We start from the raw sequence: 16,309 nt of genomic DNA, 5'->3' as shown, positions 1-16,309 counted from the left end.
GTAAACATTGAGGTCATTGTTGCAAACAGAAGTAGCACTAGAAAATTGTTGAGTGTTGTTCACTTGTAGCACTGAGGTCATGTCATCTCATGAGTATAGATTTCTGAGAGATGGGCTTCAACCAGGTTGATAAAAGAATTCATTCTAAGTGATGGATAGTGGTTGTGGGTACTTAATGACTATTCATATTGTCAAAAACTCAATTTCATGCCACGCATTTTATTTTGATGCTTACATAAAACACTTTGCTCACTTCAGCTCAGTCTGTTTGGCTAATCAATAGGCTCCATTTCTAATGTACATAACTCAGTGTTTTATTCCATTTACTTTATTTTCATGCCAGTATGTTTGATATAGTTGTAGCAATTACAGAGACTTATTTGCTTTAGCAATGTATTTTGATAATTAGATATTCCACTGTGGTTAACTCCTCTATAGGAATAACACTTATTTTCAAGTAGATTAAAAAGGATGAATGTGTACTGTAGAAATGAATTTCATGATCTTGTCTGTAATCAAACACCTTACCCACAAAGCTACTAAATATTAATTTTAAAATGTGGACATCTTTCTTGCAGATTGTTTTCAGCAAGTATCTGTGATCGCATTGCACAGATGATTGAAAAAGTTGAAACCCCTATGGAACTAAAACTACAACTGATACCAATTTTGCAGCATATGCACCACGATGCTGAAACTGCTGCTAAGGTAAGCTGCAGCCTACTGAAAGCTAATTGTGTTATTTGGTAGTTACTTACCTGCTTGAAATAGTTGCCAAATCTCTCTCAAATCATAGTCATGCTTGGGTATCTTTAAAAAATGGAAGAAGAGATTGAATAATGCTCTCCTAGATGCATGGTCTGGAAAGGATAAAACAAAAAAAGACAAAATGGTAGAGCTAGATTACCTTTGATTACAGATTTGTTCTGTGAAGACCAAACTAGAACTAAACAACAACCATAACTTGCTTTATTCTCCTCTTAACCATTATGCTGTTTATTATTGGCTCTACTTAAGGTGGTGAGTTGGCAGAATCATTGGCACACTGGACAAAATGCTAAACAGCATTTCATCTGAAGTAGTTGTATGCTGTCAACTTAATGTGACAGTCCCTTGAAGGAAATAATACTACTGTTGGTTAGACCAGGGGTTTTCAAATTGTGGTCTGTGGACCACAGGGGGTCCGTAGACAGCAAATACTTTTTATGGGCAATTTGATTTTATATATGTTTTTTAATCGAAATCTTTTAATTGACAATAAACCTATTTGTTAAATACTGTTAAATAAATAAATGTAAAAATATATGTTATTTTAAGCAAATATTTATGTATAAATTTCATAAGCGTTTATAAGGGGGTCCCTAAGGTAAAGCCTGAAATATAAAGGGGTCCGCAAGTCAAAAAGTTTGAAAACCCCTGGGTTAGACCTAGGAAGCTGCACCGCATCCTGTCGGCCTTGACACATTTCCTGTGTCCGTATGTCTCTCTCTGTTGTAATCATAAGAACACAGGAAATGTGTCAAGGCCGACAGGATGTGGTGCAGCTTCCTAGGTCTAACCAACAGTAGTATTATTTCCTTCAGGGGACTGTCTCATTAAGTTGACTGTATACAACTACTTCATCGTATCACTACTGCTTAAATTTCTCTGAGAGATTTAGAAATGTATTATTTCCAACATTTCATCTGTCTCTATGTTCCAAGGTTGACTTTTCCTTTCCTCCTTTCAAGATTGAGAAAATAAGTGCTAGTTGAGCACTGGGGTTAATGTCATCAACTAGCGCCCCCACCTCCCGCCACTAAAAAATGTCAAGCCTTGTGCCTATAGAAAAAAAAAAAGGATTATTATTTCTACTTCTAAGGAGGGAGAGCTGACCAAATTGTTAGAGCATTGAAAAAATGCTGTGCAGTATTTGTTGAGACAGTTTACATTCTTAGATCAAATCCTACTTAGGTCAACATTGCTTTTCATCCCTTCTGAGTTGATAAAATAAAGTACCAATGAAGTACTAAGGTTGATTTAAATGACTAACTCTTTTCCTACACTTTAAAATTGTTGGCTTTTTCTCTAAATCCAAAACTATTATTAACTCTATTCTAGAACTAATTGATATATAATTTATAAAAGTCATTGGCTTCATCCTTAGATCTGACAGTAATACACATTATCCCCATCCAACAGATTTACTGTTGGTAAGGGATTCAGTTTTACAACTTACGAAATGTTCAGTTTAATGTCAACATGGGAAAACATTTTATTGAATAACAGTGTTGTTATTGGAGTAGCAGCAGATGTTGTTGTTTAATTCTGGTTGAAGAGACCTATGATTGCAAGCATTTTGACTGTGATTATCTCTTTCTTTGTCACAGACATTGACTACTCCATCTAATATGTCCTTCCTTTTTTTTAAATGCTAGGGCATGGTTTGAGGAAAATTTTGTTGCTATTTCTTCCAGTAAAATGCTCTTTGTTTTCTTTTTTTTTTTTGTTTATATATTTTGTTGTCATCATCGTCGTTTAACATCCGCTTTCCATGCTAGCACGGGTTGGACGATTTGACTGAGGACTGGTGTCGCCTCCTGGTCCACCATTCCTCAGTCAAATCGTCCAACCCATGCTAGCATGAAAAGCGGACATTAAACGATGATGATGACAACTTGTTGTATTAGTGATAATTAAATTTTTTTTTTATGTGTTTGATCTGCTTTCTTAATATATTTCTCTTTGTTTTTTTATTTGTTTATAGGCACGAACAGTCTGCCTTCTGTTGTTAAAAAGCTATCCCGCTAAAAGATTTGTAATGCTCACCCTCCACACTATGTCCAAATTGGCTATACATGCTTTACTAGACATTACACAGCAAATCTCTTTATTATTAAACTATCTGGAAAACGACCCCCGTAAGACAGTGAAAATCATGGTGTTGAAAGATCTGCAGATGTTGGCTCGTAAGACTCCACATTTGTGGATAGCTGAAAATGTTGAGGTATTTATATTTTGATATGTTTCATTTGTTCATTTAATGCTTTTGATACCAGCCTGTCTGATACCACTTCTAGTTCTTTGATACAAAAATCAACTATTTTAAAGTGTTTATAGCACTGTCCGAGCGTGTTCATTGCCAGAGCAGCTGTCTGGCTTCTGTGCTAGTGGCCTGTAAATAGCAACATTTGAGCGTAATCATTACCAGCGTTGCCTTCTAGCACTTGTGCTGGTGGCACATTAGAAAATCATTCGAGCGATGTCGTTGCCAGTGCCGCTGGACTGGCTCCTGTGCAGGTGGCACGTAAAAAACACCGTTTTGAGCGTGGCCGTTGCCAGTACCGTGTGACTGGCCCTTGTGCCAGTGGCACATAAAAGCACCCACTACACTCTCGGAGTGGTTAGCATTAGGAAGGGCATCCAGCTGTAGAAACTCTGCCAGATCAGATTGGAGCCTGGTGCAGCCTTCTGGCTTGCCAGTCCTCAGTCAAATCATCCAACCCATGCTAGCATGGAAAGCAGACGTTAAACGATGATGATGATGATGATGATCTTAATTAAAACTTTCAGCCATAAATTTATATAAGACTCTTTTGAAAAACTGTTTTAAGAACCTGTTTTTTAAATGCTAGATTAATAAAGAGTTAAATATTTAAGTTAAGTATTTGAGTGAACCATTTCAAGTTTTTGATTACTTTCAAAATTATTTCAGACACACAGATAGTGCGGGTTAAAAATTTTTTGATTTCATATCTTTAAATTGGCTGACAACATGGTTTTTTTCTGCATATTCCATAATAACAATGACAGTGCTCGTTATGCTAAAGTTAAAGTGCTGGATAGCTCACCGAGTCTAAGACATTTACTCTCTCCTTCATGGACAATAACCCCCTAAGAACAACATGATGATTTAAAATTTCTTAATATATTGAAGAGGTGGGTAATTGTCCTAGGGGGTAGTTGTCATCCGTGGGAATTGTCCTAGGCGGGTAATTGTCCTGATACGAGCTAACCACAAGGTTATAAGTTCAAATATGATTACAACCATTGTGATAGTCCAACCCATGCCAGCATGGAAAGCGGACGTTAAACGATGATGATGTGCTATACCTTTATGCAAAATATTGAAAAGAAAACTTTATTTGCCTCAGTTTACTTGATCAGCATCAGATTTCACTATTCTTTACCTGTTGAAAGGTTAGTATTAGGATAGGCATGCAACTCTAAAACCAATTACTCCAGCATTATGAAAATGTATAAATTTGGAAACCATAGAAAATGGATAATAAAAAGTTATGTTCTTCTACAGAAGTTCTGAAACGTTCTGTGGTTTGAATAATTGTTTCTTTCTGTATTGAACTAATAATTTAGCTGACATTTGTAATAATGATATCAGTTAAACTCCGACATAAGAGCCAAACTTCTTTTATTCCTTAAATAATTGTAGGTAAATTTTCTCAGTAGGGCAGATGAAATAGCCAGAATGAGTGCAGTGGTTTAAGATGATTTAACCCTTCAGCATTTAAACTGATCATATCTGGCCCAAATATTCTACCTGTTTTATATTCTGAATGACCAGATCCTACGTCATTCAAAAGACATACAATCACGTCATTGAAATCCTAAAGCTACAAGATAGTGCATGATTAATTCAAGACAATGTGAATTAATAAGCATCACATGTGACAGAGTTATCTGAATGCTAAAAGGTTAAACTATCTAACTCATTGACTCTTCTTTACTACTTTGAGCTTAAAACTCACAGAGTGGGTACTGATGTCATGCAACCAGTGCTGGGGCCACATAAAACATGCATCCAGTTCACTCTATAAAGTGGTTGGCATTAGGGAAGGACGTCCAGCTATAAAAACCATGCTAAAACAGAAGGTGGAGCTTGGTAGAGTTTTCTGGCTTGCCAGCTCCTGTCAAACCATTCAACCCATGCCAGCATGGAACACAGACGTTAGCTGATAAAGAGGAGGAGTTAGATATCATTTGTCTAGAGTCTATAAAATAAGTACCAGCAATATTTTTCAGTTGATTCAACTATACTCCCTGCAGAATTGTTGTGTCTTGTCAAAACAAAAATATTCTCAAATTTTGCATAGTTAAACACACACGTGTATGTCTGTGTGTGATTTCACCATATAGGCGCAGGAGTGGCTGTGGTAAGTAGCTTGCTTACCAACCACATGGTTCCGGGTTCAGTCCCACTGCGTGGCACCTTGGGCAAGTGTCTTCTACTACAGCCTCAGGCTGACCAAAGCCTTGTGAGTGGATTTGGTAGACGGAAACTGAAAGAAGCCCGTCGTATATGTATATATATATGTGTGTGTGTTTGTCCCCCCAGCATCGCTTGACAACTGATGCTCTTGTGTTCACGTCCCCCGTAACTTAGTGGCTCGGCAAAAGTGACCGATAGAATAAGTACTAGGCTTACAAAGAATAAGTCCCAGGGGTCGATTTGCTCGACTGAAGGCGGTGCTCCAGCATGGCCGCAGTCAAAATGACTGAAACGAGTAAAAGTGTATATATAGTTGAAATTTACAGAAAAACAAAAGACGAAGACAGGTGTATAAACAACAAGTAGGTGTATTACTTTGATGCTCGGGAAGGTGAGAAAGTCTTTTACGTTTGGCAAAAAGAGACTGATAGAATAAGTACTAGGTTTAAAAAAAACACAAGTGCTGGAGTTGATTTGTTTGACTAATCCCTTCAAGGCAATGCCCCAGCATGGCCACACTCCAATGACTGAAGCAAGTAAAAGACATCGCCTCAGTAGATAAAATAAAATTTCAAGTGTTCATGTTCATGTCATATTGACTTAGTAGTAAAGTGTGGCAAGGTGGAGTGAGGAGAGATTCAAAAACTTCATGCTTTATCAAATCATAATTATATAATCTTTTTAGGTTTTGTGTCGATTTGTCTTGAAAACGCCATTTGTTACTTTGAAGGAAGGTGTATTATACGTGTTGACAGAACTGTCATCTTCAATCAGTATGGACCTGCTTCCTTTCACTCTTAAAGGTAAGAAACGATGTTCTGTTCTTATGCCCTTGGTTACTGTTATAGTGTTGTGTTGTTTAGTGTGATGATGTATTGTGTAAATGGTATCAGATATGAATGTAAACACTGGTACTTGGCCTGGCCTGGGAGCTGAAATTTGGCCCTTCGTTAGGTAGGGGCAAAAGAAAGCCAGCCAAATAATAAACCTGCCTTTGAATGTTATAAGTTGACATACTCTCTCTTCTTGTGCAATATATATATATATATAAAAGTAAGTTTAGAGGGATATATTATCCGAGCAGATACCATATTAGCTCTCAGTTGAGTTCCAATTGATGGTTTACCACAACAATCAGTATCCAACATCTGTGCCTACAATTAGTTGTTAATCACTCCATGAATTTTTCTGATAGGTAATTCTGTTTGCTCTCTCTATATATTGTTTTGTTTTTTCACACATTATAAATATTGATTTCAAATTTTGGCACAAGGCTAGCAATTTCAGGGAGGGTTCATGCCAATGACATCTACCCCAGTGCTGAGCTGGTATTTATTTTATTGATCCCAAAAGGATGGAAAGTAAAGTCAACCTCAGCGGAATTTGAACTCGGAATGAAAAGCTGCAAAGCATTTTATCTGGTGTGCTAACAATTTTGCCAGGTTGCTGCCTTCACACATATTAAAATGAAGTCCTATTCAGAAAACATAATAACCAAATATTTCATAAATGAAAAATAAATTATGTTCTATTTTCTAAAGTATTCGAAACTGCATACTAAGTTCTCAAGGATATGTTTTTTAAATGAAATTTGGTAACTACAGTGATCCAGTGTGTTCTGTCTGTACATTGTCATCTAAGAAGGTTGAATGAGGAAGTGTGTGTTCGTGTATGAGATAGAAAAAAAAAATTAGTGTGGAACAGACAAAGGGAGAGAAAGTTTACCTCTTTATTACAAATATCGGTCTTTTGTTATCTCTTTTCTTGAGTCATCTCTGCTTTACCTCAGGTGGATCCTTGATTTAATATTTTGTTTTTCATGCATTCTTGCTGGATGATTTTGGATTTGTGTGCATGTTTTGGAAAACATCCATTGAGAAATGGTTATGTTTTTTGAAGACAAATATTGATGCTTACAGATGTCATTATTGCTTGAATTATAAGGAGTATTGTATTGAATGTCATAACGATTCAAACAGATGTAACATTATGTGATAATTTATAAACTGCTCTTATGGTATCATCGTCATCATCATGTAACATCTGTTGTCCATGCTGGCATGGTTTCTACAGCTGGATGCCCTTCCTAATGCCAACCACTCACAGAGTGCAACGGGTGCTTTTACATGCCATCAGCATAGGTGCCAGTTGTGTAGCACCAGTATCTGCTATGACTACGATTTCACTTGGCTTGATGGGTCTTCTCCAGCATAGCATATTGCCAAAGGTCTTGGTCATTAGTCATTGCCTCTGTGAGATCCAATGCTTGAAAGGTGCTTTTTATGTGCTACTGGCACAGGCATCGGCCACATTTCCCATACTATCATTTTGTTTCAATAATGTTGTTTTCTTGAGATGATATGGAATGTGTGTAATTATAAACAAAATTCATTTTCTGTTTAAGTATGCTACTTGTCTGAGATTAACTGACTTATTGTTATCATTGTCTTGTAGACTCTGCTCTGTTGAAAGTTTGTCAGGAATATAGCTACCATGAAAATGTTTCTGTGGCTGCTAAAACTGTGCAACTGATGACACATCTTGCTACTCACTCAGGCTCAAGTAAGTTTTTTTTCTTCTAATTTTTTATATGTCATTCTCATCATTTAACATTGACTTTTTCCATGCTTGCTTGTATGAGTCAGACAGAATTTTGTTGAGGTAGATTTTCTATGGATGGATGTACGTCATGTCACCGCTCCTCATTTGTTTCCAAGCAAGGTAATAGTTCCCTGTGGCCAGAGATAGTCATTCAGAGAAGACTGGAAACGAACATCACTTGTGTGATGGTGATGCTCATTTACAACCGTCACATGATACCAAGACAGGAGTACACAAATACACGCACACACACACACACATGATGATTGCTTCATCTTGAGAGATGATAGCCGTCCCATCAACTCACACACCACACCCCATCACACAGTACAATCACTCTGTTGATGAGCCATTAGATAACTTTTAAGAGCAGCTGCTGACTGACAGGGTTTAAAATGCAAGTGACAGATATTATTCAAGTATCTTCTATATCTTTGCCATTCGGAATCTGATTCTGAAGGAATGTTTTTGTGAACTAGAATATGTCTTTTAAGTCCAGATATTGTCTTACATGATATTGTATTAACTCAGAAAGCTGACTTACAAAATTTGTGCAGTCTTAGAGTATTGCGAGGTGCTGATTGTGATACTGGTCACAAAATGGTTAGGGCCAAGTTCAAGTTCCGTAAGAAGATTCGTATTGCAGGTGTATGAGTATCAAAGAAATTTGATGTAGAGCAGCTAAAACAACCACAAGTTTTGCAGTTGTTTCAGAAGAGAGGCAGCAATGTTCATTTTGAAGGTTCATGGCAATCTTTCCGTGATGGAATATATAAAATGGGATCAGAGGTGTTAGGCTTTAAGAGAAGACAACTCCGAGATTGGTTTGATTCCAATGATATAGTGATAAATGAGCTTTTAGCAACAAAGAGGCCCACTCATGAAAAGCTTCTTGATCCAAACATTAGGGACAAAGTGCAACTAGAAAAGTTGTACAAGTCTAAGAAAGCAGACATGTGTAAAGAACTCAGGAGGCTTAAAGACACTTGGCAGAGAAATTTGTCTAAGGAAGTACAGGCAGCCTATGACAGGGAAGACATTAAAAGTTTCTATAGTTTTATTGCGGAAAGCTTTTGGACTGCAATCTTCATCATCATATGTTCCCTTGAAGTCAAAAGATGGAGATGAGGTTATTAAAGATCCTCCTGGAATAATGAATAAATGGAGAGAACACTTTGCAGATCTTTTTCACTATCCATCTGTAGTGAACATGAATATCATAACATTCCACAAAGAGAGATAGTGCAACACTGGGTCTCCTGCTAGTTGGCTTGGCTTTTGTTTTGTGATTCTTTTTGGAAACATTCTAACCACATGTGGTCTCTCGATGTGGAAAAGTAGTGGACCAGCATGGCAAGACTCTCTAATCTCTGAGCTACACATCCTGAGTAATATTTGGCTGTTATTTTTAGATGGTTGAGTAACTGCATAAAGGCTTAGTATTTGAAAACCTAAATAATCATAAATTGCTTTTCAACTAAGTATTTGTAAAAGTACTATTGTATAACAGAAATAATGGGGAAAGCGATTACCAAGTTCCATACATAGATGGGTGTATTTGTGGGTTAAGAAACGAAAATTAGTTAAACCAAGAGGAGACAGTGAGATAGGGATGGGGGTGGGGAAACAATTAGAAGGGAATGGTTAAAGAAATAAAGGGATTTGATTTTTTTTTTTTTTTTTTTACATGTTCGCAGAAGAGCAAAATAATATGGATCTAAGGGATGATGTAAAAGCTGCTGCTCAGACTCTTATTTTATTATCCAGTATGAACTCTTCCCAACAATCTCAGGTGGCTCTCAAGGTAGGTTTCACTTAATAGTTAAAGGATTTTTTTAATTGTTGCTGTTGTGTGGATCTCAACATGTGTAGAATGTCTTTGTCAAAGTGCTGCCCTCTTTAATGTTATGTCTAATTATTATGTAACATACAGAAATGTACTCCTCATAAAATGTACCCAGTACATACTATAAGACACATACAAATATATGACTCAGTGATTAGAGTGTTGGACTCACAATCATGATGTAGTGAGTTTGATTCCTAGACTAGGCTTTTTATTTCACATTGTGCTAGTTCACTCAGCTGTAGCAATGAGTTACAACGTCACTGGTGCCAAGCTTTTCCCTTGGATATCCTCAGTGCATGGAGAGGGGTGGCTAGTATGCGCAGGCAACTGCTGATCTTTCATAACCAACCTTGCCCAGACTTGTGCCTCAGAGGGTAACTTTGTAGGTGCAATCCCATGGTCATTCATGACCAAACGGGCTCTTTACCCTTGTTACAAAATAGCATACCATTTGTATGTTTTGGTGTAGTGTAGTGTACCAATTAGTATGTCTATCTGTAGTGTAGTTTACTAATTAGTATATCTTGTTACTATTTATCCATATGTATCTCTAGTTTGAGCAGAGTGTAGCTGTTATTATATCTTGTTACACTAGTGTGTAAACATATGCACTTTTAATTACAGTACAGGGTGTCCACAAAGTCTGGGTACACGGAGTAAATACAATCATGACATAAACATTTAAATATAAGAAATAATAATTTCTCAAAGTATGTGTTAATCCCCATGTGGGTACATGGAGTAAATAAAACCATAACATAAACAATTAAATATAAGAAATAATAATTTCTTAAAGTATGTGTTAATCCACATGTACCCAGACTTTGTGGACACCCTGTATAGTAATACCCATTAGTATGCCTTGTTATAATTCAGTAATCCATTAACATGCATTTTAACAGTGTACAATATATATTAATGTGTCTTGTTTCAATGTAGTCTACCCTTTAGTTAATCTTGCTTCAATATAATTTACTCTTTTATATGCCTTACTGCAATGTAACATAGCATTTCAGTCTTGTTCTGCCTATATCTTTTAGTAAAGATTGTACCATTTGGTATATTATACTACAATATAGTGTAATACTTATGCCTTGCCATACTCTACACATTGGTAGGGGTTCAAATATAGTGTATGTATTAGTATATGTTACTGTCATGTAGTATACCACAATATGATATAGTAAGCTGCCTTATGTAATTTGTGATATTAGTTTAACTCTTTTCCACATGATTTATCCCACTTTCAATTTTTTTAAAGTTATTTATTTATTTTTATTTTTTTCCATCTTTAAAAAAAAAAAACTTCATATATCTACAGTTGAGTTTAAAATGTGCAGTGAAAATGTGCAGCAAGTTTCCTGAACTGTGCATTGATTTTGTGGACACCATGGCTAACTTGTTACAGTCAAATACAGGCAGGTTGTTTTTGTACTGTTGTCATTGTAGTTGTATTATCATCATCATCATATCTTGATCCCATCTCTGTCATTGTCCCCTCATCACCACATGTTTTCATCCTCATCACCATATTGTCATGATCATTGCCAGAGCAGCTGTCTGGCTTCCGTACCAGTGGCACGTAAATAGCACCATTTGAGCGTGATTGTTACCAGCGTCGCCTTACTGGCATTTGTGCCGGTGGCACATGAAAAAACATTCTTGCGAGGTCATTGCCAGTGCTGCTGGACTGGCTCCTGTGCAGGTGGCACATAAAAAATACCATTTGAGCGTGGCCGTTGCCAGTACCGCCTGACTGGCCCTCATGCCAGTGGCATGTAAAAGCACCCACTACACTCTTGGAATGGTTGGCATTAGGTAGGGCATCCAGCTGTAGAAACTCTGCCAGATCAAATTGGAGCCTAGTGCAGCCATCTGGTCCGCCAGTCCTCAGTCAAATCGTCCAACCCATACTAGCATAGAAAGCAGACGTTAAGCGATGATGATGATGATGTTCATCATAGTCATCATCACCATTATGACTATGCCATATCACCATCGCTGTCATCATCACAAACACTGTCATTGACATCAATTTTATATTTGTTTCTCACAATCACATTGTTACATCATCTTCATTATCCTCATTTTATCACCAACATCATCATCACACTACCACTACCATCATCATGCCACCACCACCATCACAACTTCCCCATCATTACATTACCACACTGCCACTATTATCATCATCATCACCTCCATCACTTCCATTACTTCATCATCACCTTTCATCACATTGCACTCCAATCTATTTACTACACTACCAACACCTTAGCCCACCACCAGTATCATTATCCCATGACCATCACAACCACTGCTATCATTATCATATCACCAGTACTATTATTGACATTGATATCATCGTTGTTTCTCTGTGTTGCTGGTATAAATTAGATGATAAAAAATAAACAGTATCTCAGTTAATACGTATGTTGTTTCAATTCTACTTCATACCACTCACTGGTTGTATCTCTCTCTATATATAGTTACCATCAACTACATTTATATGTTTGTACCCTTGACCTGCTAGAAACTAACTAAATTATCTTAAATCATATCATGCTGTCTTAAAACAAGGAAAAATAAATTTGATAATTTACCATGGATGATATGTTTAAAAATATGTTAGTCACTACTGGATTGTTTTTTTGCCACATGTCTACTTGATCAGAGATAACCTGGGGTTAACCCTTTAGCGTTCACATTATTTTTTGAAAGTAATGTTTATTTATTCACATTGTTTTGAATTAATTGCCAGTACCACCTGACTGGCCTTTGTGCAGGTGACACGTAAAAGCACCCACTACACTCTCTGAGTGGTTGGCGTTAGGAAGGGCATCCAGCTGTAGAAACTTTGCCAAATCAGATTGGAGCCTGGTGTTGCCATCCGGTTTCACCAGTCCTCAGTCAAATCGTCCAACCCATGCTAGCATAGAAAGCGGATGTTAAACGATTAAACAATGATTGTTTTGAATTAATCATGCATTTTCATGTAGCTTTGAGATTTTGACGAGGCAAGTTGTAGAATGATATTGTAGGGCTGCTGTGAGAAGCCAAGTCTCACCAGTTTGAACATAAAACCAGAAGAATATTTTGGCCAAATATGGCTGATTTAAATGTTAAAGGGTTAAATAATGTCACTTTTTGGATAACTGTGGAAAATGTAAATCTTTTCATAAATATCAGTGATCCACTGAATCAACTTTCAGTCTAGGGCTATATAGCATTAAGCAAAAGGAAGATAAATCTTTTCTGGGATTGAATACTAGTCTACTGCAGATAACTTTCTCACTCATAGATTTGGACTTAATAATGTTGACCAATAGAACATTGGCCAATTTTACAGTACTTCTACTGCTTACAATGTAAACTATACCATCTTGTGGTACACATTTATAGCTTGGTGGACTGGGCCAGTGCCAGATAAGTTTTTTTTTGTTTTTGTTTTTCATCCATGACACCACCTGTGACAGTATACTAATCGCTTATATTACTAATCAAGTTTCATGTGTATATTATTTGGGTAAAACAATGAAATTAAGAAAAGTAATTTTTCCTTGGAATTTAGTCATGGTTTTCTGTATAATTTTTGTAAATTTTTCATGGAAAAAAGAGCAGTGCCCATGCCATTTGCTTTCAGCATGAACTTTTGCTGGGTCAATTGTGGGCAGGGAAGGAAGTGGGGTTTCTGGTTCTTCATCATCATCATTTAGCATCCGTTGTCCATGCTGGCATGGGTTGGATGGTGTGACCAGAGCTGGCAAGCTGGGGAGCTGCCCCAGACTCCAGTCTGATTTGGCCTGGTTTCTATGGCTGGATGCCCTTCCTGATGCGAACCACTTTACAGAGTGTGCTGGGTGCTTTTACGTGGTACCACACGAGTGCTTTTACATGGCACTGCATGGGTTCAAAAGATAGAAACAGAGTGAATTTTACTAAAGACAGCCTAGGAGTAAGGGGTAATGCTAAACCAGACTGAGCGATAGGCCTACTACTGAGATGGTGACATGTCAAAAAAGTCTAAGGAGTCTTCACTAAGGAGTTTACTATTCTGAGATATGAGTTAAACTCCTACTCACTGGTATTTCCTGCAAATAGCACTAATACATAAAAGATAATCAAATATACGAGAAGATTATTTTCTAATCTTAATATCTAGAAGTGAATATATGTATTCATGTTCCAAGTTGTAGAACCACTGTTTTGCTCTTAGATACCTCAAATTTTGCTTTAGGGAACATCTTTTTTCTTATGGAGACAGTGAAAGGCTTCATGACTTTTACTGATAATTACTCAATTAAGTGTGGAGGTGCAATGGCCCAGTGGTTAGGGCAGCAGACTCGCGGTCATAGGATCACGGTTTCGATTCCCAGACCGGGCGTTGTGAGTGTTTATTGAGTGAAAACACCTAAAGCTTCACAAGGCTCCGGCAGGAGATGTTGGCGAACCCTGCTGTACTCTTTCACCACAACTTTCTCTCACTCTTACTTCCTGTTTCTGTTGTGCCTGTAATTCAAAGGGTCAGCCTTGTCACACTGTGTCACGCTGAATATCCCTGAGAACTACGTTAAGGGTACACGTGTCTGTGGAGTGCTCAGCCACTTGCACGTTAATTTCACGAGCAGGCTGTTCTGTTGATCGGATCAACTGGAACCCTCGACATCGTAAGCGATGGAGTGCTAACAACAACTCAATTAAGTATTTAGTTGATGTAACGTGTGCTTTATAAACTTTAGGTATTTATAAATCATAAACCCAGGTTAGGTTGGGTACAGCTACTAGTAAAATACATAGCAAATGTTATTTTTTTTCAATTTTAGCCCATTCTCTCTCAGATGTTCATATGGCACTGGTCTGTGATAGTTTGGCAGCTGTTGGTTCCACAAATAGTGCAGCATTGGAACCAATATTACCAATCCTGATGGATATTCTCTCAGCTGAGCAAGGAAACATTATTGATCCTTCAGTGAAGGTATTGATATTTTCTTTTCATTTATGCTATTTTTTTAAATATATCTTTTTATCTTTTCATCACTTGAAAGCAAGCCACTATATTCCACTAGGCTAAGTATAGTGGCTGCTTTTAGCTAAGAACCGTTTTTGACTTGAAGAAGGCTTTTCACTCGTGTTTGATCTGGAGAAGGTCCAGTAACGATTCCATCAGCTCAAGATTCTCTCAACTAAAATTATATTTAAAAAAAAAGTAACGAAGGGGAAATAATTTGATTACCAGGCAAGTAATGGTTACCCTTGATAGGAAATATACTCTCAATGATGTTAGCCATCCATAGATGACTGGCTATTTGAACAAAAAATTAGATTATAGCCACCAAACTGTAGGATAACACAATTGCATATCAAATTTTGGCTAAATTTTGTCAATATGAAATGCAATTTCTTCAATGAAAAACATTTCAATTTTACAAGAACAAGATTATCTGCAAAGTATTTTTTTTTTTTGTTTTTTTTTTTAACTTTGATCTTTGTTGCATTCTCTTTTTTTTTTTGTACAGGCTCGACTTTGCACATTACTCTTTCTTATGGCCCATGGTGAAAACCTTCCTGAAGACCTGCATAACTTGGTTATGCAAGCAGCTCCACAGGGGGACGCCTGGCAAGCATATCGTGTTGTCCGTCAAGCCATGCGTTACCAACAATATCACATTGCTGTCCATCTTCTCTGTTCTATTAGGAACAAGGTAAATTCCTGATATACTAGTTATATATGTGTTTCCTTTATATTTCAGCTTTTTTATGCCATAATTTGATACAAAGAATACTGTAATTCTGAATTTTCTAACAATATTTGTTCTAAATTCTCATCATCATTTAACGTCCATTTTCCATGCTAGCATGGGTTGGACCAACATACCATTAGTAATATAGCAATGAATCATGGTAGTGTTGTTTCTGGTTTTTATACACCCTTATCCAGGCTAAATCTATCTCTCATATACATATGAGAGAACACCCCTGCATAGATGGTGATCTATCACAGATAACTTTCCCAAGAAGTGTTAAGCTAAGGTTTATACAGTTTATTATTCTGCATTTGAAGGTTGCAATGGATCTGAACCCATGACTTATGAGTTACTTGTAGGATGTCTTTTTCATATGGATAGTTTAGGTAAAGGATAGTGAATTCACAATGGCCAAGCACCAGCCTCTACTAATTTTTTAGTTTACTTCTAAGTATGAAACCAGACTATTACTGAGTGCACTTATAGTACCCACCTGGATAATTTATCCCTATGTACTCATCATGTGCATTGGCAATTTCTTTTCCTTCTTTGGACTTTTCCCTTTCTCCTTTCTGACAAAGAGCTACACTCGAAATGTCAAACTCTCTCTTTTCACCAAGCATCAAGCTGATACATTTCTTGTGCACATCCTTTTGTTGTCCATTAATTTTTACTCGTTTATTTGAATTAACTATATATATATATATATCATCATCATCATCATCATCATCATCGTTTAACGTCCGCTTTCCATGCTAGCATGGGTTGGATGATTTGACTGAGGACTGGTGAAACCAGATGGCAACACCAGGCTCCAATCTAATTTGGCAGAGTTTCTACAGCTGGATGCCCTTCCTAACGCCAACCACTCAGAGAGTGTAGTGGGTGCTTTTACGTGTCACCCGCACA

General features: G+C 37.1%; 1 protein-coding gene across 1 annotated transcript in view; it reads left to right on the top strand.

Annotated features, from left to right (window-relative positions):
• Nucleotides 1-16,309, top strand: part of LOC106884515 (integrator complex subunit 7) — a 46,024-nt gene that overhangs the window by 8,112 nt on the left and 21,603 nt on the right. Inside the window, exons 5-12 of the mRNA XM_014935939.2 lie at nt 579-708; nt 2,747-2,986; nt 5,892-6,009; nt 7,661-7,768; nt 9,505-9,611; nt 10,978-11,074; nt 14,480-14,631; nt 15,173-15,358. Of these exons, the coding sequence (XP_014791425.1) occupies nt 579-708; nt 2,747-2,986; nt 5,892-6,009; nt 7,661-7,768; nt 9,505-9,611; nt 10,978-11,074; nt 14,480-14,631; nt 15,173-15,358 (1,138 nt within the window). The remainder of the gene's footprint in view (nt 1-578; nt 709-2,746; nt 2,987-5,891; nt 6,010-7,660; nt 7,769-9,504; nt 9,612-10,977; nt 11,075-14,479; nt 14,632-15,172; nt 15,359-16,309) is intronic.

Source organism: Octopus bimaculoides, chromosome 4, assembly GCF_001194135.2.
Source record: "Octopus bimaculoides isolate UCB-OBI-ISO-001 chromosome 4, ASM119413v2, whole genome shotgun sequence".
Taxonomy (NCBI): Eukaryota; Metazoa; Mollusca; class Cephalopoda; order Octopoda; family Octopodidae; genus Octopus; species Octopus bimaculoides.
This window is presented reverse-complemented; position numbering and strand designations above follow the sequence as displayed.